This window comes from Arctopsyche grandis, chromosome 12 (genome assembly GCF_051622035.1).
Source record: "Arctopsyche grandis isolate Sample6627 chromosome 12, ASM5162203v2, whole genome shotgun sequence".
In the NCBI taxonomy this organism is placed as follows: Eukaryota; Metazoa; Arthropoda; class Insecta; order Trichoptera; family Hydropsychidae; genus Arctopsyche; species Arctopsyche grandis.
In genome coordinates this window covers 22,516,834-22,540,935 of record NC_135366.1, presented here as the reverse complement: position 1 = coordinate 22,540,935, position 24,102 = coordinate 22,516,834, and the positions used below count along the sequence as shown (strand labels likewise).

At 49.9% G+C, this 24,102-nt stretch overlaps 1 protein-coding gene across 1 annotated transcript in view; it reads right to left on the bottom strand.

Moving 5' to 3' along the window:
- dpy (fibrillin-like protein dumpy) overlaps positions 1-24,102 on the bottom strand; it is a 220,073-nt gene that overhangs the window by 45,320 nt on the left and 150,651 nt on the right. The window contains 38 exon segments of the mRNA XM_077443110.1: positions 53-386; positions 622-1,266; positions 1,380-1,685; positions 1,775-2,065; positions 2,143-2,508; positions 2,594-2,908; positions 3,141-3,785; positions 3,899-4,204; positions 4,294-4,584; positions 6,524-6,559; positions 7,215-7,547; positions 7,631-7,945; positions 8,181-8,810; positions 8,939-9,244; positions 9,334-9,624; positions 9,735-10,067; positions 10,151-10,465; positions 10,701-11,345; positions 11,435-11,764; positions 11,854-12,159; positions 12,255-12,587; positions 12,671-12,985; positions 13,221-13,865; positions 13,979-14,284; positions 14,374-14,679; positions 14,775-15,107; positions 15,191-15,505; positions 15,741-16,385; positions 16,499-16,804; positions 16,882-17,199; positions 17,295-17,627; positions 17,711-18,025; positions 20,809-21,132; positions 21,222-21,521; positions 21,594-21,899; positions 21,975-22,301; positions 22,394-23,023; positions 23,100-24,041. Coding sequence (XP_077299236.1) covers positions 53-386; positions 622-1,266; positions 1,380-1,685; positions 1,775-2,065; positions 2,143-2,508; positions 2,594-2,908; positions 3,141-3,785; positions 3,899-4,204; positions 4,294-4,584; positions 6,524-6,559; positions 7,215-7,547; positions 7,631-7,945; positions 8,181-8,810; positions 8,939-9,244; positions 9,334-9,624; positions 9,735-10,067; positions 10,151-10,465; positions 10,701-11,345; positions 11,435-11,764; positions 11,854-12,159; positions 12,255-12,587; positions 12,671-12,985; positions 13,221-13,865; positions 13,979-14,284; positions 14,374-14,679; positions 14,775-15,107; positions 15,191-15,505; positions 15,741-16,385; positions 16,499-16,804; positions 16,882-17,199; positions 17,295-17,627; positions 17,711-18,025; positions 20,809-21,132; positions 21,222-21,521; positions 21,594-21,899; positions 21,975-22,301; positions 22,394-23,023; positions 23,100-24,041 — 14,638 coding nt within the window.

Below are 24,102 nucleotides of genomic sequence, written 5' to 3'. Positions count from 1 at the left end.
GCAACGAGGGTTAAGGGGAGGGTCGGCTTTGACGCGAATTCGAGGAAAGCACGCGCAGAAAAAACACTCACGAGGTATGGGATAGCATCTCGAGAACGGGTCGCCGGTGTAGCCAGGATTGCAAGAGCAGATCGGACTGTGATTGTTGACGTTGCAGCGGGAGTTGGTACCGCAGGGTCCCGGACACGGATTCGTACATTTTTGATTGAAACAAGCCTTATCGTGGGGACATTCCGAACTGACCACGCACTCGGGTCGACACGCCGGCGGAGAGCCAACGTATGTGGGCAGGCACGAGCACACGCCCTGACCGTTAACTTCCCGGCACTGACTGTTGGGACCGCATGGCGAAGGATTGCAAGGATCGACAGGATCCGCTACGACGGCTAATGGGGAATAAAAATCGTTCAATGTATTCGAATAAAGTAAAATCTCGCGGATTTATCGTCGACGTGTGCATCGGTTTGTGTGTTGTGAAAATCGTAAAGACTCTTTGGGTGGGTGTGTTGGTGTCGTGTTAACAAATGCATGTGTATATTCGATTATGGTATTGTTCAATTGTGTTTTGTGAATACGTGTGTTTCTGAATGTTAAGTTTTAGCGAAATTCGGGATATCTTACGCTCTTGGTAAACGTTGCAATAGCGGAACGGATCACCGGTGTATCCCGGTCTGCAAGTGCAGGACGGTAGGTGATTGATCACTTGACAGTCCGCGTTCTGACCGCAAGTTCCCGGACACGGGTCTTGACATTTGTTTCGGAGGCAGGCTCTGTTGGAGGGACAATCCGAGTTGATGACGCACTCGGGGCGACATCCTTCGTAAGGGTTGCCGAAATATTCCGGCAGACACGTGCACGATCCGGCGCCACTCTGCTCTCTGCACACCGCGTTCGCTCCGCATGGAGACGGGGTGCAAGGAGCCGGACGTTCTTCCGGTATGGGATCAGACTGACGAGGCAAGCACTGGACGAACGGATCGCCAATGAAACCGACGTTACAAATGCACATTGGCGTGTGACTGACTACGCGGCATTCGGCGTTAGCACCACACGATCCCGGACAAGGATCTCTACACTTTTGACCGATGCATGCGAGGTGGCTGGAGCATTCGGCATTGCTGACGCATTCCGGTCGACAGTTCGGCGGGGAGCCAACGAATTCGGGCAGACAAGAGCACGACGGAGAATCTCCGATCTCTTTGCACTGCGAGTTCGGTCCGCATGGTGAGGGTTGGCACGGGTTCACGTGCACTGGGGGTATATCCGCTGTGGAAAGTCGAACGGACGTTGAACAAATCGGTATGCGCGAATTCGATATAAGAGTAATGAAAAAGCGAAGGAATAAAAATGAAAGCGTCTATAAGGGGGCATTGTCTTACGTATCGGTTGGCATCTGACGAAGGGATCGCCAGTGTATCTTTGCGGGCAAGTGCATATGGGGTTGTGATTTATGACTCCGCATCTCGCGCTTACGCCGCAAGTGCCGGGACAGGGGTCTCTACATTTCTGATTGCTACAAGCTTCGTTCTGGGGACACTCGGAGCTGACAACGCATTCGGGGCGACAGGTGGGAGGGCTTCCTATGTATCCTGGTACGCAAGAGCACACCGCCTGACCGTTGATCTCCCTACATTGACTGTTGGGGCCGCATGGTGACGGATTGCAAGGGTTCGTATGGACAGGAGCTAAATCACAACATGAAATAAAGGCATGAGCGTCGAATAATGCGTTCGCGGTCGAGACAAGCGCCAGAGCGACGAGTGAGATGGCCTACCCTGCATTGGTCTGCATTCCACGAATGCGTTTCCATTGAGTCCCGGAGGACAATTGCACATGGGTATGTGATTGATGACGTCGCATACTGCGTTCTGACCGCACGTTCCGGGACAGGGATCGACACATTTGTTGCGCACGCACGCTCTGTCTCTGGGACACTCGGCGCTGACGACGCACTCCGGTCTACATCCGGTGTAAGGATCGCCCTGGTATTCGGGCAGACAAGTGCACGCGCCGTCGGCGCATTGAGCGTTCGCTCCGCAAGGAGACGGATTGCAGGGGTCTGGTTCTTCGGGTTCGATTTCTAAAACGACAACGGGAAGGATGAGATCGATCGATCACTAAGCGACGTCTCGCGGTTATCGCGAGAGACGGAGATTTTAAAGGGGCGTTTCTTACGTGGAGGCTTGGGGTAACAGCTGGTGAACGGATCTCCCGTGTATCCATCGGGACATGTGCACACCGGCGTGTGGTTTATGACCGCGCAATTGGCGCTCAAACCGCACGAGCCGGGGCAGGGGTCGCGACACTTTTGATTCATGCAAGCCTTGTTGCTGGGACACTCCGGATTGATCGTGCACTCGGCGCGACAATTCGGAGGGCTGCCAATGAATGTGGCCAAACAGGAACACGACGGCACGCCGCCGATGTCCCTGCACTGAGAGTTAAGTCCGCAAGGCGACGGCACGCACGGATCTCTGTAGGGTTCTTGTTGGGGCGGGGGTGACGGCGCTGAAATACGAAGCAACGAGGGTTAAGGGGCGGGTCGACTTTGGCGCGAATGCGAGGATATCACGCGCAGCAACAAAACACTCACGAGGTATGGGATAACATCTCGAGAACGGGTCGCCGGTGTAGCCCGGATTGCACGAGCAAATGGGACTGTGGTTGTTGACGTTGCAGCGGGAGTTCGTGCCGCAGGGTCCTGGACACGGATTCGTACATTTTTGATTGAAACAAGCCTTATCGTGGGGACATTCCGAACTGACCACGCACTCGGGTCGACACGCCGGCGGAGAGCCAACGTATGTGGGCAGGCACGAGCACACGCCCTGACCGTTAACTTCCCGACACTGACTGTTGGGACCGCAAGGCGAAGGATTGCATGGATCGACCGAATCCGCTACGACGGCTATTGGGAAAAAAAATAGTTCAATATATTCTGAAAAACAAAAGCTCGCGGATTTATCGTCGACGTGTGCATTGAGTGTGGATGATGTGGAAATTGTGAATACACTTCGTGGTAGTGTGTTGGTGTAGTGTGCACCAATGTGCGTATTCGATTGTGTTATTTGTTTTTATTGTGTTTTGTGAATACGTGTGTTTCTGAATGTTAAGTTTTAGCGAAATTCGGGATATCTTACGCTCTTGGTAAACGTTGCAATAGCGGAACGGATCACCGGTGTATCCCGGTCTGCAAGTGCAGGACGGTAGGTGATTGATCACTTGACAGTCCGCGTTCTGACCGCAAGTTCCCGGACACGGGTCTTGACATTTGTTTCGGAGGCAGGCTCTGTTGGAGGGACAATCCGAGTTGATGACGCACTCGGGGCGACATCCTTCGTAAGGGTTGCCGAAATATTCCGGCAGACACGTGCACGATCCGGCGCCACTCTGCTCTCTGCACACCGCGTTCGCTCCGCATGGAGACGGGGTGCAAGGAGCCGGACGTTCTTCCGGTATGGGATCAGACTGACGAGGCAAGCACTGGACGAACGGATCGCCAATGAAACCGACGTTACAAATGCACATTGGCGTGTGACTGACTACGCGGCATTCGGCGTTAGCACCACACGATCCCGGACAAGGATCTCTACACTTTTGACCGATGCATGCGAGGTGGCTGGAGCATTCGGCATTGCTGACGCATTCCGGTCGACAGTTCGGCGGGGAGCCAACGAATTCGGGCAGACAAGAGCACGACGGAGAATCTCCGATCTCTTTGCACTGCGAGTTCGGTCCGCATGGTGAGGGTTGGCACGGGTTCACGTGCACTGGGGGTATATCCGCTGTGGAAAGTCGAACGGACGTTGAACAAATCGGTATGCGCGAATTCGATATAAGAGTAATGAAAAAGCGAAGGAATAAAAATGAAAGCGTCTATAAGGGGGCATTGTCTTACGTATCGGTTGGCATCTGACGAAGGGATCGCCAGTGTATCTTTGCGGGCAAGTGCATATGGGGTTGTGATTTATGACTCCGCATCTCGCGCTTACGCCGCAAGTGCCGGGACAGGGGTCTCTACATTTCTGATTGCTACAAGCTTCGTTCTGGGGACACTCGGAGCTGACAACGCATTCGGGGCGACAGGTGGGAGGGCTTCCTATGTATCCTGGTACGCAAGAGCACACCGCCTGACCGTTGATCTCCCTACATTGACTGTTGGGGCCGCATGGTGACGGATTGCAAGGGTTCGTATGGACAGGAGCTAAATCACAACATGAAATAAAGGCATGAGCGTCGAATAATGCGTTCGCGGTCGAGACAAGCGCCAGAGCGACGAGTGAGATGGCCTACCCTGCATTGGTCTGCATTCCACGAATGCGTTTCCATTGAGTCCCGGAGGACAATTGCACATGGGTATGTGATTGATGACGTCGCATACTGCGTTCTGACCGCACGTTCCGGGACAGGGATCGACACATTTGTTGCGCACGCACGCTCTGTCTCTGGGACACTCGGCGCTGACGACGCACTCCGGTCTACATCCGGTGTAAGGATCGCCCTGGTATTCGGGCAGACAAGTGCACGCGCCGTCGGCGCATTGAGCGTTCGCTCCGCAAGGAGACGGATTGCAGGGGTCTGGTTCTTCGGGTTCGATTTCTAAAACGACAACGGGAAGGATGAGATCGATCGATCACTAAGCGACGTCTCGCGGTTATCGCGAGAGACGGAGATTTTAAAGGGGCGTTTCTTACGTGGAGGCTTGGGGTAACAGCTGGTGAACGGATCTCCCGTGTATCCATCGGGACATGTGCACACCGGCGTGTGGTTTATGACCGCGCAATTGGCGCTCAAACCGCACGAGCCGGGGCAGGGGTCGCGACACTTTTGATTCATGCAAGCCTTGTTGCTGGGACACTCCGGATTGATCGTGCACTCGGCGCGACAATTCGGAGGGCTGCCAATGAATGTGGCCAAACAGGAACACGACGGCACGCCGCCGATGTCCCTGCACTGAGAGTTAAGTCCGCAAGGCGAAGGCACGCACGGATCTCTGTAGGGTTCTTGTTGGGGCGGGGGCATTGGCGCTGAAATACGAAGCAACGAGGGTTAAGGGGAGGGTCGGCTTTGACGCGAATTCGAGGAAAGCACGCGCAGAAAAAACACTCACGAGGTATGGGATAGCATCTCGAGAACGGGTCGCCGGTGTAGCCAGGATTGCAAGAGCAGATCGGACTGTGATTGTTGACGTTGCAGCGGGAGTTGGTACCGCAGGGTCCCGGACACGGATTCGTACATTTTTGATTGAAACAAGCCTTATCGTGGGGACATTCCGAACTGACCACGCACTCGGGTCGACACGCCGGCGGAGAGCCAACGTATGTGGGCAGGCACGAGCACACGCCCTGACCGTTAACTTCCCGGCACTGACTGTTGGGACCGCATGGCGAAGGATTGCAAGGATCGACAGGATCCGCTACGACGGCTAATGGGGAATAAAAATCGTTCAATGTATTCGAATAAAGTAAAATCTCGCGGATTTATCGTCGACGTGTGCATCGGTTTGTGTGTTGTGAAAATCGTAAAGACTCTTTGGGTGGGTGTGTTGGTGTCGTGTTAACAAATGCATGTGTATATTCGATTATGGTATTGTTCAATTGTGTTTTGTGAATACGTGTGTTTCTGAATGTTAAGTTTTAGCGAAATTCGGGATATCTTACGCTCTTGGTAAACGTTGCAATAGCGGAACGGATCACCGGTGTATCCCGGTCTGCAAGTGCAGGACGGTAGGTGATTGATCACTTGACAGTCCGCGTTCTGACCGCAAGTTCCCGGACACGGGTCTTGACATTTGTTTCGGAGGCAGGCTCTGTTGGAGGGACAATCCGAGTTGATGACGCACTCGGGGCGACATCCTTCGTAAGGGTTGCCGAAATATTCCGGCAGACACGTGCACGATCCGGCGCCACTCTGCTCTCTGCACACCGCGTTCGCTCCGCATGGAGACGGGGTGCAAGGAGCCGGACGTTCTTCCGGTATGGGATCAGACTGACGAGGCAAGCACTGGACGAACGGATCGCCAATGAAACCGACGTTACAAATGCACATTGGCGTGTGACTGACTACGCGGCATTCGGCGTTAGCACCACACGATCCCGGACAAGGATCTCTACACTTTTGACCGATGCATGCGAGGTGGCTGGAGCATTCGGCATTGCTGACGCATTCCGGTCGACAGTTCGGCGGGGAGCCAACGAATTCGGGCAGACAAGAGCACGACGGAGAATCTCCGATCTCTTTGCACTGCGAGTTCGGTCCGCATGGTGAGGGTTGGCACGGGTTCACGTGCACTGGGGGTATATCCGCTGTGGAAAGTCGAACGGACGTTGAACAAATCGGTATGCGCGAATTCGATATAAGAGTAATGAAAAAGCGAAGGAATAAAAATGAAAGCGTCTATAAGGGGGCATTGTCTTACGTATCGGTTGGCATCTGACGAAGGGATCGCCAGTGTATCTTTGCGGGCAAGTGCATATGGGGTTGTGATTTATGACTCCGCATCTCGCGCTTACGCCGCAAGTGCCGGGACAGGGGTCTCTACATTTCTGATTGCTACAAGCTTCGTTCTGGGGACACTCGGAGCTGACAACGCATTCGGGGCGACAGGTGGGAGGGCTTCCTATGTATCCTGGTACGCAAGAGCACACCGCCTGACCGTTGATCTCCCTACATTGACTGTTGGGGCCGCATGGTGACGGATTGCAAGGGTTCGTATGGACAGGAGCTAAATCACAACATGAAATAAAGGCATGAGCGTCGAATAATGCGTTCGCGGTCGAGACAAGCGCCAGAGCGACGAGTGAGATGGCCTACCCTGCATTGGTCTGCATTCCACGAATGCGTTTCCATTGAGTCCCGGAGGACAATTGCACATGGGTATGTGATTGATGACGTCGCATACTGCGTTCTGACCGCACGTTCCGGGACAGGGATCGACACATTTGTTGCGCACGCACGCTCTGTCTCTGGGACACTCGGCGCTGACGACGCACTCCGGTCTACATCCGGTGTAAGGATCGCCCTGGTATTCGGGCAGACAAGTGCACGCGCCGTCGGCGCATTGAGCGTTCGCTCCGCAAGGAGACGGATTGCAGGGGTCTGGTTCTTCGGGTTCGATTTCTAAAACGACAACGGGAAGGATGAGATCGATCGATCACTAAGCGACGTCTCGCGGTTATCGCGAGAGACGGAGATTTTAAAGGGGCGTTTCTTACGTGGAGGCTTGGGGTAACAGCTGGTGAACGGATCTCCCGTGTATCCATCGGGACATGTGCACACCGGCGTGTGGTTTATGACCGCGCAATTGGCGCTCAAACCGCACGAGCCGGGGCAGGGGTCGCGACACTTTTGATTCATGCAAGCCTTGTTGCTGGGACACTCCGGATTGATCGTGCACTCGGCGCGACAATTCGGAGGGCTGCCAATGAATGTGGCCAAACAGGAACACGACGGCACGCCGCCGATGTCCCTGCACTGAGAGTTAAGTCCGCAAGGCGAAGGCACGCACGGATCTCTGTAGGGTTCTTGTTGGGGCGGGGGCATTGGCGCTGAAATACGAAGCAACGAGGGTTAAGGGGAGGGTCGGCTTTGACGCGAATTCGAGGAAAGCACGCGCAGAAAAAACACTCACGAGGTATGGGATAGCATCTCGAGAACGGGTCGCCGGTGTAGCCAGGATTGCAAGAGCAGATCGGACTGTGATTGTTGACGTTGCAGCGGGAGTTGGTACCGCAGGGTCCCGGACACGGATTCGTACATTTTTGATTGAAACAAGCCTTATCGTGGGGACATTCCGAACTGACCACGCACTCGGGTCGACACGCCGGCGGAGAGCCAACGTATGTGGGCAGGCACGAGCACACGCCCTGACCGTTAACTTCCCGGCACTGACTGTTGGGACCGCATGGCGAAGGATTGCAAGGATCGACAGGATCCGCTACGACGGCTAATGGGGAATAAAAATCGTTCAATGTATTCGAATAAAGTAAAATCTCGCGGATTTATCGTCGACGTGTGCATCGGTTTGTGTGTTGTGAAAATCGTAAAGACTCTTTGGGTGGGTGTGTTGGTGTCGTGTTAACAAATGCATGTGTATATTCGATTATGGTATTGTTCAATTGTGTTTTGTGAATACGTGTGTTTCTGAATGTTAAGTTTTAGCGAAATTCGGGATATCTTACGCTCTTGGTAAACGTTGCAATAGCGGAACGGATCACCGGTGTATCCCGGTCTGCAAGTGCAGGACGGTAGGTGATTGATCACTTGACAGTCCGCGTTCTGACCGCAAGTTCCCGGACACGGGTCTTGACATTTGTTTCGGAGGCAGGCTCTGTTGGAGGGACAATCCGAGTTGATGACGCACTCGGGGCGACATCCTTCGTAAGGGTTGCCGAAATATTCCGGCAGACACGTGCACGATCCGGCGCCACTCTGCTCTCTGCACACCGCGTTCGCTCCGCATGGAGACGGGGTGCAAGGAGCCGGACGTTCTTCCGGTATGGGATCAGACTGACGAGGCAAGCACTGGACGAACGGATCGCCAATGAAACCGACGTTACAAATGCACATTGGCGTGTGACTGACTACGCGGCATTCGGCGTTAGCACCACACGATCCCGGACAAGGATCTCTACACTTTTGACCGATGCATGCGAGGTGGCTGGAGCATTCGGCATTGCTGACGCATTCCGGTCGACAGTTCGGCGGGGAGCCAACGAATTCGGGCAGACAAGAGCACGACGGAGAATCTCCGATCTCTTTGCACTGCGAGTTCGGTCCGCATGGTGAGGGTTGGCACGGGTTCACGTGCACTGGGGGTATATCCGCTGTGGAAAGTCGAACGGACGTTGAACAAATCGGTATGCGCGAATTCGATATAAGAGTAATGAAAAAGCGAAGGAATAAAAATGAAAGCGTCTATAAGGGGGCATTGTCTTACGTATCGGTTGGCATCTGACGAAGGGATCGCCAGTGTATCTTTGCGGGCAAGTGCATATGGGGTTGTGATTTATGACTCCGCATCTCGCGCTTACGCCGCAAGTGCCGGGACAGGGGTCTCTACATTTCTGATTGCTACAAGCTTCGTTCTGGGGACACTCGGAGCTGACAACGCATTCGGGGCGACAGGTGGGAGGGCTTCCTATGTATCCTGGTACGCAAGAGCACACCGCCTGACCGTTGATCTCCCTACATTGACTGTTGGGGCCGCATGGTGACGGATTGCAAGGGTTCGTATGGACAGGAGCTAAATCACAACATGAAATAAAGGCATGAGCGTCGAATAATGCGTTCGCGGTCGAGACAAGCGCCAGAGCGACGAGTGAGATGGCCTACCCTGCATTGGTCTGCATTCCACGAATGCGTTTCCATTGAGTCCCGGAGGACAATTGCACATGGGTATGTGATTGATGACGTCGCATACTGCGTTCTGACCGCACGTTCCGGGACAGGGATCGACACATTTGTTGCGCACGCACGCTCTGTCTCTGGGACACTCGGCGCTGACGACGCACTCCGGTCTACATCCGGTGTAAGGATCGCCCTGGTATTCGGGCAGACAAGTGCACGCGCCGTCGGCGCATTGAGCGTTCGCTCCGCAAGGAGACGGATTGCAGGGGTCTGGTTCTTCGGGTTCGATTTCTAAAACGACAACGGGAAGGATGAGATCGATCGATCACTAAGCGACGTCTCGCGGTTATCGCGAGAGACGGAGATTTTAAAGGGGCGTTTCTTACGTGGAGGCTTGGGGTAACAGCTGGTGAACGGATCTCCCGTGTATCCATCGGGACATGTGCACACCGGCGTGTGGTTTATGACCGCGCAATTGGCGCTCAAACCGCACGAGCCGGGGCAGGGGTCGCGACACTTTTGATTCATGCAAGCCTTGTTGCTGGGACACTCCGGATTGATCGTGCACTCGGCGCGACAATTCGGAGGGCTGCCAATGAATGTGGCCAAACAGGAACACGACGGCACGCCGCCGATGTCCCTGCACTGAGAGTTAAGTCCGCAAGGCGAAGGCACGCACGGATCTCTGTAGGGTTCTTGTTGGGGCGGGGGCATTGGCGCTGAAATACGAAGCAACGAGGGTTAAGGGGAGGGTCGGCTTTGACGCGAATTCGAGGAAAGCACGCGCAGAAAAAACACTCACGAGGTATGGGAAAGCATCTCGAGAACGGGTCGCCGGTGTAGCCAGGATTGCAAGAGCAGATCGGACTGTGATTGTTGACGTTGCAGCGGGAGTTGGTACCGCAGGGTCCCGGACACGGATTCGTACATTTTTGATTGAAACAAGCCTTATCGTGGGGACATTCCGAACTGACCACGCACTCGGGTCGACACGCCGGCGGAGAGCCAACGTATGTGGGCAGGCACGAGCACACGCCCTGACCGTTAACTTCCCGGCACTGACTGTTGGGACCGCATGGCGAAGGATTGCAAGGATCGACAGGATCCCCTACGACGGCTAATGGGGAATAAAAATCGTTCAATGTATTCGAATAAAGTAAAATCTCGCGGATTTATCGTCGACGTGTGCATCGGTTTGTGTGTTGTGAAAATCGTAAAGACTCTTTGGGTGGGTGTGTTGGTGTCGTGTTAACAAATGCATGTGTATATTCGATTATGGTATTGTTCAATTGTGTTTTGTGAATACGTGTGTTTCTGAATGTTAAGTTTTAGCGAAATTCGGGATATCTTACGCTCTTGGTAAACGTTGCAATAGCGGAACGGATCACCGGTGTATCCCGGTCTGCAAGTGCAGGACGGTAGGTGATTGATCACTTGACAGTCCGCGTTCTGACCGCAAGTTCCCGGACACGGGTCTTGACATTTGTTTCGGAGGCAGGCTCTGTTGGAGGGACAATCCGAGTTGATGACGCACTCGGGGCGACATCCTTCGTAAGGGTTGCCGAAATATTCCGGCAGACACGTGCACGATCCGGCGCCACTCTGCTCTCTGCACACCGCGTTCGCTCCGCATGGAGACGGGGTGCAAGGAGCCGGACGTTCTTCCGGTATGGGATCAGACTGACGAGGCAAGCACTGGACGAACGGATCGCCAATGAAACCGACGTTACAAATGCACATTGGCGTGTGACTGACTACGCGGCATTCGGCGTTAGCACCACACGATCCCGGACAAGGATCTCTACACTTTTGACCGATGCATGCGAGGTGGCTGGAGCATTCGGCATTGCTGACGCATTCCGGTCGACAGTTCGGCGGGGAGCCAACGAATTCGGGCAGACAAGAGCACGACGGAGAATCTCCGATCTCTTTGCACTGCGAGTTCGGTCCGCATGGTGAGGGTTGGCACGGGTTCACGTGCACTGGGGGTATATCCGCTGTGGAAAGTCGAACGGACGTTGAACAAATCGGTATGCGCGAATTCGATATAAGAGTAATGAAAAAGCGAAGGAATAAAAATGAAAGCGTCTATAAGGGGGCATTGTCTTACGTATCGGTTGGCATCTGACGAAGGGATCGCCAGTGTATCTTTGCGGGCAAGTGCATATGGGGTTGTGATTTATGACTCCGCATCTCGCGCTTACGCCGCAAGTGCCGGGACAGGGGTCTCTACATTTCTGATTGCTACAAGCTTCGTTCTGGGGACACTCGGAGCTGACAACGCATTCGGGGCGACAGGTGGGAGGGCTTCCTATGTATCCTGGTACGCAAGAGCACACCGCCTGACCGTTGATCTCCCTACATTGACTGTTGGGGCCGCATGGTGACGGATTGCAAGGGTTCGTATGGACAGGAGCTAAATCACAACATGAAATAAAGGCATGAGCGTCGAATAATGCGTTCGCGGTCGAGACAAGCGCCAGAGCGACGAGTGAGATGGCCTACCCTGCATTGGTCTGCATTCCACGAATGCGTTTCCATTGAGTCCCGGAGGACAATTGCACATGGGTATGTGATTGATGACGTCGCATACTGCGTTCTGACCGCACGTTCCGGGACAGGGATCGACACATTTGTTGCGCACGCACGCTCTGTCTCTGGGACACTCGGCGCTGACGACGCACTCCGGTCTACATCCGGTGTAAGGATCGCCCTGGTATTCGGGCAGACAAGTGCACGCGCCGTCGGCGCATTGAGCGTTCGCTCCGCAAGGAGACGGATTGCAGGGGTCTGGTTCTTCGGGTTCGATTTCTAAAACGACAACGGGAAGGATGAGATCGATCGATCACTAAGCGACGTCTCGCGGTTATCGCGAGAGACGGAGATTTTAAAGGGGCGTTTCTTACGTGGAGGCTTGGGGTAACAGCTGGTGAACGGATCTCCCGTGTATCCATCGGGACATGTGCACACCGGCGTGTGGTTTATGACCGCGCAATTGGCGCTCAAACCGCACGAGCCGGGGCAGGGGTCGCGACACTTTTGATTCATGCAAGCCTTGTTGCTGGGACACTCCGGATTGATCGTGCACTCGGCGCGACAATTCGGAGGGCTGCCAATGAATGTGGCCAAACAGGAACACGACGGCACGCCGCCGATGTCCCTGCACTGAGAGTTAAGTCCGCAAGGCGAAGGCACGCACGGATCTCTGTAGGGTTCTTGTTGGGGCGGGGGCATTGGCGCTGAAATACGAAGCAACGAGGGTTAAGGGGAGGGTCGGCTTTGACGCGAATTCGAGGAAAGCACGCGCAGAAAAAACACTCACGAGGTATGGGATAGCATCTCGAGAACGGGTCGCCGGTGTAGCCAGGATTGCAAGAGCAGATCGGACTGTGATTGTTGACGTTGCAGCGGGAGTTGGTACCGCAGGGTCCCGGACACGGATTCGTACATTTTTGATTGAAACAAGCCTTATCGTGGGGACATTCCGAACTGACCACGCACTCGGGTCGACACGCCGGCGGAGAGCCAACGTATGTGGGCAGGCACGAGCACACGCCCTGACCGTTAACTTCCCGGCACTGACTGTTGGGACCGCATGGCGAAGGATTGCAAGGATCGACAGGATCCCCTACGACGGCTAATGGGGAATAAAAATCGTTCAATGTATTCGAATAAAGTAAAATCTCGCGGATTTATCGTCGACGTGTGCATCGGTTTGTGTGTTGTGAAAATCGTAAAGACTCTTTGGGTGGGTGTGTTGGTGTCGTGTTAACAAATGCATGTGTATATTCGATTATGGTATTGTTCAATTGTGTTTTGTGAATACGTGTGTTTCTGAATGTTAAGTTTTAGCGAAATTCGGGATATCTTACGCTCTTGGTAAACGTTGCAATAGCGGAACGGATCACCGGTGTATCCCGGTCTGCAAGTGCAGGACGGTAGGTGATTGATCACTTGACAGTCCGCGTTCTGACCGCAAGTTCCCGGACACGGGTCTTGACATTTGTTTCGGAGGCAGGCTCTGTTGGAGGGACAATCCGAGTTGATGACGCACTCGGGGCGACATCCTTCGTAAGGGTTGCCGAAATATTCCGGCAGACACGTGCACGATCCGGCGCCACTCTGCTCTCTGCACACCGCGTTCGCTCCGCATGGAGACGGGGTGCAAGGAGCCGGACGTTCTTCCGGTATGGGATCAGACTGACGAGGCAAGCACTGGACGAACGGATCGCCAATGAAACCGACGTTACAAATGCACATTGGCGTGTGACTGACTACGCGGCATTCGGCGTTAGCACCACACGATCCCGGACAAGGATCTCTACACTTTTGACCGATGCATGCGAGGTGGCTGGAGCATTCGGCATTGCTGACGCATTCCGGTCGACAGTTCGGCGGGGAGCCAACGAATTCGGGCAGACAAGAGCACGACGGAGAATCTCCGATCTCTTTGCACTGCGAGTTCGGTCCGCATGGTGAGGGTTGGCACGGGTTCACGTGCACTGGGGGTATATCCGCTGTGGAAAGTCGAACGGACGTTGAACAAATCGGTATGCGCGAATTCGATATAAGAGTAATGAAAAAGCGAAGGAATAAAAATGAAAGCGTCTATAAGGGGGCATTGTCTTACGTATCGGTTGGCATCTGACGAAGGGATCGCCAGTGTATCTTTGCGGGCAAGTGCATATGGGGTTGTGATTTATGACTCCGCATCTCGCGCTTACGCCGCAAGTGCCGGGACAGGGGTCTCTACATTTCTGATTGCTACAAGCTTCGTTCTGGGGACACTCGGAGCTGACAACGCATTCGGGGCGACAGGTGGGAGGGCTTCCTATGTATCCTGGTACGCAAGAGCACACCGCCTGACCGTTGATCTCCCTACATTGACTGTTGGGGCCGCATGGTGACGGATTGCAAGGGTTCGTATGGACAGGAGCTAAATCACAACATGAAATAAAGGCATGAGCGTCGAATAATGCGTTCGCGGTCGAGACAAGCGCCAGAGCGACGAGTGAGATGGCCTACCCTGCATTGGTCTGCATTCCACGAATGCGTTTCCATTGAGTCCCGGAGGACAATTGCACATGGGTATGTGATTGATGACGTCGCATACTGCGTTCTGACCGCACGTTCCGGGACAGGGATCGACACATTTGTTGCGCACGCACGCTCTGTCTCTGGGACACTCGGCGCTGACGACGCACTCCGGTCTACATCCGGTGTAAGGATCGCCCTGGTATTCGGGCAGACAAGTGCACGCGCCGTCGGCGCATTGAGCGTTCGCTCCGCAAGGAGACGGATTGCAGGGGTCTGGTTCTTCGGGTTCGATTTCTAAAACGACAACGGGAAGGATGAGATCGATCGATCACTAAGCGACGTCTCGCGGTTATCGCGAGAGACGGAGATTTTAAAGGGGCGTTTCTTACGTGGAGGCTTGGGGTAACAGCTGGTGAACGGATCTCCCGTGTATCCATCGGGACATGTGCACACCGGCGTGTGGTTTATGACCGCGCAATTGGCGCTCAAACCGCACGAGCCGGGGCAGGGGTCGCGACACTTTTGATTCATGCAAGCCTTGTTGCTGGGACACTCCGGATTGATCGTGCACTCGGCGCGACAATTCGGAGGGCTGCCAATGAATGTGGCCAAACAGGAACACGACGGCACGCCGCCGATGTCCCTGCACTGAGAGTTAAGTCCGCAAGGCGAAGGCACGCACGGATCTCTGTAGGGTTCTTGTTGGGGCGGGGGCATTGGCGCTGAAATACGAAGCAACGAGGGTTAAGGGGAGGGTCGGCTTTGACGCGAATTCGAGGAAAGCACGCGCAGAAAAAACACTCACGAGGTATGGGATAGCATCTCGAGAACGGGTCGCCGGTGTAGCCAGGATTGCAAGAGCAGATCGGACTGTGATTGTTGACGTTGCAGCGGGAGTTGGTACCGCAGGGTCCCGGACACGGATTCGTACATTTTTGATTGAAACAAGCCTTATCGTGGGGACATTCCGAACTGACCACGCACTCGGGTCGACACGCCGGCGGAGAGCCAACGTATGTGGGCAGGCACGAGCACACGCCCTGACCGTTAACTTCCCGGCACTGACTGTTGGGACCGCATGGCGAAGGATTGCAAGGATCGACAGGATCCCCTACGACGGCTAATGGGGAATAAAAATCGTTCAATGTATTCGAATAAAGTAAAATCTCGCGGATTTATCGTCGACGTGTGCATCGGTTTGTGTGTTGTGAAAATCGTAAAGACTCTTTGGGTGGGTGTGTTGGTGTCGTGTTAACAAATGCATGTGTATATTCGATTATGGTATTGTTCAATTGTGTTTTGTGAATACGTGTGTTTCTGAATGTTAAGTTTTAGCGAAATTCGGGATATCTTACGCTCTTGGTAAACGTTGCAATAGCGGAACGGATCACCGGTGTATCCCGGTCTGCAAGTGCAGGACGGTAGGTGATTGATCACTTGACAGTCCGCGTTCTGACCGCAAGTTCCCGGACACGGGTCTTGACATTTGTTTCGGAGGCAGGCTCTGTTGGAGGGACAATCCGAGTTGATGACGCACTCGGGGCGACATCCTTCGTAAGGGTTGCCGAAATATTCCGGCAGACACGTGCACGATCCGGCGCCACTCTGCTCTCTGCACACCGCGTTCGCTCCGCATGGAGACGGGGTGCAAGGAGCCGGACGTTCTTCCGGTATGGGATCAGACTGACGAGGCAAGCACTGGACGAACGGATCGCCAATGAAACCGACGTTACAAATGCACATTGGCGTGTGACTGACTACGCGGCATTCGGCGTTAGCACCACACGATCCCGGACAAGGATCTCTACACTTTTGACCGATGCATGCGAGGTGGCTGGAGCATTCGGCATTGCTGACGCATTCCGGTCGACAGTTCGGCGGGGAGCCAACGAATTCGGGCAGACAAGAGCACGACGGAGAATCTCCGATCTCTTTGCACTGCGAGTTCGGTCCGCATGGTGAGGGTTGGCACGGGTTCACGTGCACTGGGGGTATATCCGCTGTGGAAAGTCGAACGGACGTTGAACAAATCGGTATGCGCGAATTCGATATAAGAGTAATGAAAAAGCGAAGGAATAAAAATGAAAGCGTCTATAAGGGGGCATTGTCTTACGTATCGGTTGGCATCTGACGAAGGGATCGCCAGTGTATCTTTGCGGGCAAGTGCATATGGGGTTGTGATTTATGACTCCGCATCTCGCGCTTACGCCGCAAGTGCCGGGACAGGGGTCTCTACATTTCTGATTGCTACAAGCTTCGTTCTGGGGACACTCGGAGCTGACAACGCATTCGGGGCGACAGGTGGGAGGGCTTCCTATGTATCCTGGTACGCAAGAGCACACCGCCTGACCGTTGATCTCCCTACATTGACTGTTGGGGCCGCATGGTGACGGATTGCAAGGGTTCGTATGGACAGGAGCTAAATCACAACATGAAATAAAGGCATGAGCGTCGAATAATGCGTTCGCGGTCGAGACAAGCGCCAGAGCGACGAGTGAGATGGCCTACCCTGCATTGGTCTGCATTCCACGAATGCGTTTCCATTGAGTCCCGGAGGACAATTGCACATGGGTATGTGATTGATGACGTCGCATACTGCGTTCTGACCGCACGTTCCGGGACAGGGATCGACACATTTGTTGCGCACGCACGCTCTGTCTCTGGGACACTCGGCGCTGACGACGCACTCCGGTCTACATCCGGTGTAAGGATCGCCCTGGTATTCGGGCAGACAAGTGCACGCGCCGTCGGCGCATTGAGCGTTCGCTCCGCAAGGAGACGGATTGCAGGGGTCTGGTTCTTCGGGTTCGATTTCTAAAACGACAACGGGAAGGATGAGATCGATCGATCACTAAGCGACGTCTCGCGGTTATCGCGAGAGACGGAGATTTTAAAGGGGCGTTTCTTACGTGGAGGCTTGGGGTAACAGCTGGTGAACGGATCTCCCGTGTATCCATCGGGACATGTGCACACCGGCGTGTGGTTTATGACCGCGCAATTGGCGCTCAAACCGCACGAGCCGGGGCAGGGGTCGCGACACTTTTGATTCATGCAAGCCTTGTTGCTGGGACACTCCGGATTGATCGTGCACTCGGCGCGACAATTCGGAGGGCTGCCAATGAATGTGGCCAAACAGGAACACGACGGCACGCCGCCGATGTCCCTGCACTGAGAGTTAAGTCCGCAAGGCGAAGGCACGCACGGATCTCTGTAGGGTTCTTGTTGGGGCGGGGGCATTGGCGCTGAAATACGAAGCAACGAGGGTTAAGGGGAGGGTCGGCTTTGACGCGAATTCGAGGAAAGCACGCGCAGAAAAAACACTCACGAGGTATGGGATAGCATCTCGAGAACGGGTCGCCGGTGTAGCCAGGATTGCAAGAGCAGATCGGACTGTGATTGTTGACGTTGCAGCGGGAGTTGGTACCGCAGGGTCCCGGACACGGATTCGTACATTTTTGATTGAAACAAGCCTTATCGTGGGGACATTCCGAACTGACCACGCACTCGGGTCGACACGCCGGCGGAGAGCCAACGTATGTGGGCAGGCACGAGCACACGCCCTGACCGTTAACTTCCCGGCACTGACTGTTGGGACCGCATGGCGAAGGATTGCAAGGATCGACAGGATCCGCTACGACGGCTAATGGGGAATAAAAATCGTTCAATGTATTCGAATAAAGTAAAATCTCGCGGATTTATCGTCGACGTGTGCATCGGTTTGTGTGTTGTGAAAATCGTAAAGACTCTTTGGGTGGGTGTGTTGGTGTCGTGTTAACAAATGCATGTGTATATTCGATTATGGTATTGTTCAATTGTGTTTTGTGAATACGTGTGTTTCTGAATGTTAGTTTTAGCGAAAATTCTGGAAATAATGTATACAAAAACGAACGCGATGTATAAATGTGGGTATGTGACGATTGCGTGGACAAGTTAAGAGATTTCAAAAAAAAAAATTTTAGAATTGCAGAAGCACATGTTGTACCTAGAGGTAATAATATAATATGTAATTAATATATTTCGGTGAAGTGAAGTTAAAACCGATGGTGTATCATATAATAATAATGATCGATAATATATTCACGATGACGTGAATACCGGAAGTATATAAATACACGCGAAAAAGACAGACAGCAATCAGCGTGGATTATATATAAATTTATTTGAATTCATTCCTTTCCTTCCTTTTCCTAAACCACCTTCCTTTTCTTAAACCACCATTCCTTTTCCTAAACCACCCTTTGAAATATCAACGTACACAACACTAGTTGACGTTGATATTGCTTTTCATTGAAAAAAAAATTTGACAAATAGGGTTTTGTCTTCTAGTGAAATGTTCTAGTGATTAGACCATCTCGATCATACAGAAGGCGAATGATTTTTAATATTTTATTTCCATTGAATATACATACAGTGTATGTATACCTACATATATGTATGGTATACACAATACGTTTGTGTGTAAATATTACCACTTCAATTTAGAACTTCTAGTATACACATTTATTGTTTATATGGATTAGTGTAATAGATTTAGTGTTGTTTTTGTAAGAATTACTTTTAATATTTGATGGTCTATGTACTCTGTTGTGTTATGTTTCGGCTTACCCTGAATAACATTACAATGACGGTAAGGATCTCCTTCGTAGCCAATAATACACGTACAAGTGGGTAAATGCCGGACTACGGAACATTCTGCATTTGTACCACATACACCTGGGCATGGATCTATGCACTTGTTTTGGACGCAGGATCGATAAGTTGGGCAATCAGAGTTCATAATACATTCGGGGCGGCAACTTTCGTATGGGTTTCCTCTATATTCTGGAATACAAGTACAAGACCCAGCTCCATTTTGTTCTTTACAAATTGCATTTGCTCCACAAGGGGATGGACTGCATGGGGTCAGTATTTCGGTTCTTCCTGGTTCTAGAAGTTCACAGGGGATATATGTATGTAGATTTTCATAATATTTAATTCATGTAACCATTTTACTATGTTGAATTGAAAATGTTTGTTTATCATGAATTTCGTATCGAACTTTTTACTATTTGTTAGCATTAAACGTAAGAAAGCAGAAATTTCTAAGGCCTGCGGGTGTTTATCATGTGTAAGCTTGTTCTTTGTTATAAAGCTCATTCTTCAAGGCCATCGAGTCAATATTATAGGGACACACATTCTTTAAACAGGGCGTTGGCATAAGCTTTTAGGGGAATGGAAAGGTAGCTCGATTTCATTGATGGGTTTACATTATAAGTTCACCGGGCTCTAAACGTATTTAGTTGGTTTCGAAAAAATAATAACACGTATAACACAAAGTGTGGGCATGATCACAAATCGTGTATTTTACATGTAGTTAAATTATTCAAAACCAACCACCATTGTTATATGGGTATATTAGTGGCGTGGTAGATTTATAGCGATTATTTTTCTAACAATAGCGACCAGGGAGCAACAATTGGACCAATGCGTATTTTCCACAATACGCTATCAACAATTTTAATCTTCTTTAGCAGGCAGCAAAGCGTTGGGAGATGAAAACTTACCTTTATCGTATCTCCACAGCATTTTGAAGAAAGCATATCATGCAAGCACATGCAAAGTTATTAAATAGTTTTTTTTACTTATTTTACGTATTATAATATGAATATATTTATAAGCAATAAAAAAAAAATACTTCTGATTATTAAAAACGTAAAAGAGCCTTGTAAAAAAGGAAGTTTTTATTCATGAATTATTAAATGAATCCAATATTAATAAAAAAATATGAAAATTGAATTGAAAATATGATTTCAATTTTAAGAACTATCATAGGATATTGATTTTAATTTTAATAACTTTATAATACGTAAATAAGACGTTCATAAATGTATTGCGTGTTATATTTTAAAACCAAAATCGGTATCAAAAAGCAGGTGCATAGCTATAATGTTATAGAAACTTTATACACATTTTATACAGAGTTTTATCTCACGATTCGTACTAGTAAATGTTACATGTGTATTATATTTTCTTCCCTTAAAAAAGTTTTCTGCGATGTACCCCATATATTATTCTATAATTAATGGTCACAAATAGTTTCAATGTAGTACAGAAATATTTTCTCCCTGTGCATTTAAAACACCAGTAAAATAATTCATATTGTATGTATGTATGTATATAACGCTTCCGTGAGATAAATACTCGCTACAAAAGTGAATACTGCAATTGTTAAATTTTGTCAGTCCAAAAGCGATTCTAAGTATTAGATAATAAAAATTCTGAAATTAATTTAAGTACTGTCGTAAAATTTCGATAGATAGTATGTATGTGATACAAAAATTCAATAATTTCCAATTCTTTTAAAAATCAAATTACATGAATTAATCTCTGCAGTATTTTCAAAAATATTCAAGTGCAAATAATGGTATAAAAATAAAGTCCTACCTTGAATGACGACACAGCTCGAGAACGGATCACCGGTGTGGCCTGGATTACACGAACACGCTACATTATGATTAATCACTGAACACTTGGCATTAACTCCACAAGATCCCGGACACGGATCACGGCATTTTTGATTGATGCATGCTTGATTTCCAGAACACTCTGAATTAATGGTACATTCAGGTCGGCAATTGGGTGGCGAAGACACGTATCCTTGGAGACAGGAGCATGCTGGACTTTCGCCTCTCACGGTACATTGAGAGTTGGGACCGCATGGTGACGGGACACATGGATTTACATTCGTAATTGGTGGAGGAATGACAACTGAAACACACAAATTAAAATTATATGACCAATAAGACAAATTGAAATGATCAAATACAATTTGAAGTGAATATTGAGGTATGTATTACCTATTGGATAGCATCTCGAGAATGGATCGCCTGTGTTTCCTGGATTGCAAGAACAAATCGGATTGTGGTTTATGACTTGACAGCGTGCATTTTGTCCACAAGTACCAGGACAGGGGTCTTTACATTTATTAGAAATGCAAGCCTGTGTCAAAGGACATTCAGAACTGACAACACATTCGGGTCTGCAATTAGGTGGAGAGCCAGATTGACCAGGCTGACAAGAGCAAACGGCAACTGCATTTCTGACTTTGCAGACACTGTTTGGTCCGCATGGTGAAGGATTACATGGATCTACAGGAACTGCAAAATCAACACATAATTAAAGCAAAAAGTTCCATAATCTAATAAAATATCACATGTAATTAAACATACCGAATTCTTTAAACGCTTTGCAATTCGAAAATGGGTCGCCCGTCATACCAGCTGGGCATGTACACATGGGTATGTGGTTATAAACGTTACATTCCGCTCCTTCACCACAAGTACCGGGACATGGATCTTTGCATTTATTGTTGAAGCATGCTTTATTTGGAGAACAATCAGTATTTGACGTGCATTCTGGTCGACAAGACACATAAGGATCTCCAAAGAATTCGGGGATACAAGTACAAGTACCGTCTCTACATTCAGCATTGGAGCCGCAAGGTGATGGATTACATGGATCAAGTTCAACTGGTTCTAAAATAAATCGAATGATTTGATTCAAAACCTTGATTCAATGATTAAAATATAAAACAATAATAATAAAGTTACCTGTTTGTATAATGGGAGAGCATTGTATAAACGAATTGCCGGAATAGCCTGGTGGACAGAAGCATGTGGGAATATGGTTTTGAACTCGACATTCTGCGTTAAAGCCACAAGATCCCGGGCATGGATCCCGACATTTTTCTGATATGCATGCTTTGTCAGCTGGGCAATCGGTATTCACAACACATTCTGGACGACAATTAGGTGGAGCTCCAATGTAATTTTGTAAGCAAGAGCATGAAGGTTGTTCATTGATTTCACGGCAAATGGAATAAAGACCACAAGGAGATGGATTGCAGGGATCTCTTCGGGCTTCCGGAGGTTTTACCACTTCAACTGTTAAAATAATTACATAATATTAAAGAGAAAAAATAAACCATTATATATATATATATGTAAAATGAAAAATGTTATATATGTACTTGGTTGTTTATAGCATCTTGAAAATGGATCACCAGTCTGACCAGCTGGACAGCTGCATATTGGATTATGATTAATAACTTCACATTTAGCGCCCTGCCCACATGTACCCCGACAAGGATCAGAACATTTGTATTTATGACAAGCTTGATTCGGCGGACATTCTGAATTAACTACACATTCAGGTCGGCAATTTGGCGGTGAGCCTTGATACTCCAATAAACAGGAGCATACAGCTAAGCCATTTACAGTTTTGCATTGACTGTTCTGTCCACATGGACTTGGATTGCATGGATCGCCAACATCCTTATTGATCATTTCAGGAGGTATAAATACACAATTAGAGAATGGATCTCCAGTGTATCCTTTCAAACAATTGCACGTTGGGATGTGATTAACAACAAGACATTCAGCATTTGTGCCACAAACTCCAGGACATGGATCTTGACATTTATTTCTAACACACGACTTAGCCGTGGGACAGTCAGAATTGAGAACACATTCCGGTCGGCAGCCTTCATACGGATTTCCTTGATAATCGTCGATGCAGGAGCAGGCACCAGCATCATTCTTTTGATGACAAATTGCATTTGGACCACACGGAGAAGGTTCACATGGATTCAACACCACAACTATAAAATAATAAAATTCAATTAAACCAATATCATTTAACCATCAATATCCAAATCACAATTTCGACAATCATACCTTTTTGGGGTATACATTGAACAAATGCATTTCCGTTAAATCCTGGCAAACAAGTACATGATGCAGTGTGACTGATAACACGACACTCTGCATTAAGCCCACAAGATCCTACACAAGGATCTTGACATTTGTTATTAATACAAGCTTTTACGCTGATACAATCTGGATTGATAACACATTCTGGACGGCAGTTCGGAGGTTGTCCTATATAATTAGCCAAGCAAGTACACGACGGTGCTCCTCCAATATCGCGGCAAACTGAATTTGGACCGCACGGAGATGGGTTACACACCTGTTGAACTATTTCCGGATCTCTAGTAGGTATATCTCGGCAGCCTTTGAATGGATCTCCAGTTTGATTGGAACCACAGCTACATATGGGACTATGATTTATAACTTCGCATCTAGCTTGATATCCACACGTTCCAATACAAGGATCAATACATTTTTGATTCAAGCAAGCTTGTTTTTGTGAACACTCAGAGCTAACTACACATTCTGGTCTACACGCCGGTGGTACTCCTTGGAAGCCTTGAATACAAGAGCATGTCGCATGATCGTTTACAACACGACATTCACTATTCAGACCACAAGGTGAAGGTAAGCATGGATCTGATTTCGGTATGGGCATTTCATCTATTACTCGACAACTTGAAAACGGATCGCCTGTGTATTTCGGTGGACATGAACATATTGGAATATGATTAATTACATCACAGATGGCATTTTGTCCGCACGTTCCCGGACATGGATCAACGCATTTATTTCGCAGACATGCTTTATCCCTATTACATTCCTGACTTCCTACACATTCTGGTCGGCACGACTCATACGGATTTCCGATGTATTCTAGCAGGCATGTACATTCACCTTCGTGACACTCTGCATTAGGTCCACACGGAGATGGGTTACATGGATCAAAAATAACAGGAGTAGGTGTTGCTGCAAAATAGTCAAAACAGTTACGGCAAACATATTAAATAAAATGTAACACAAAAAAGGT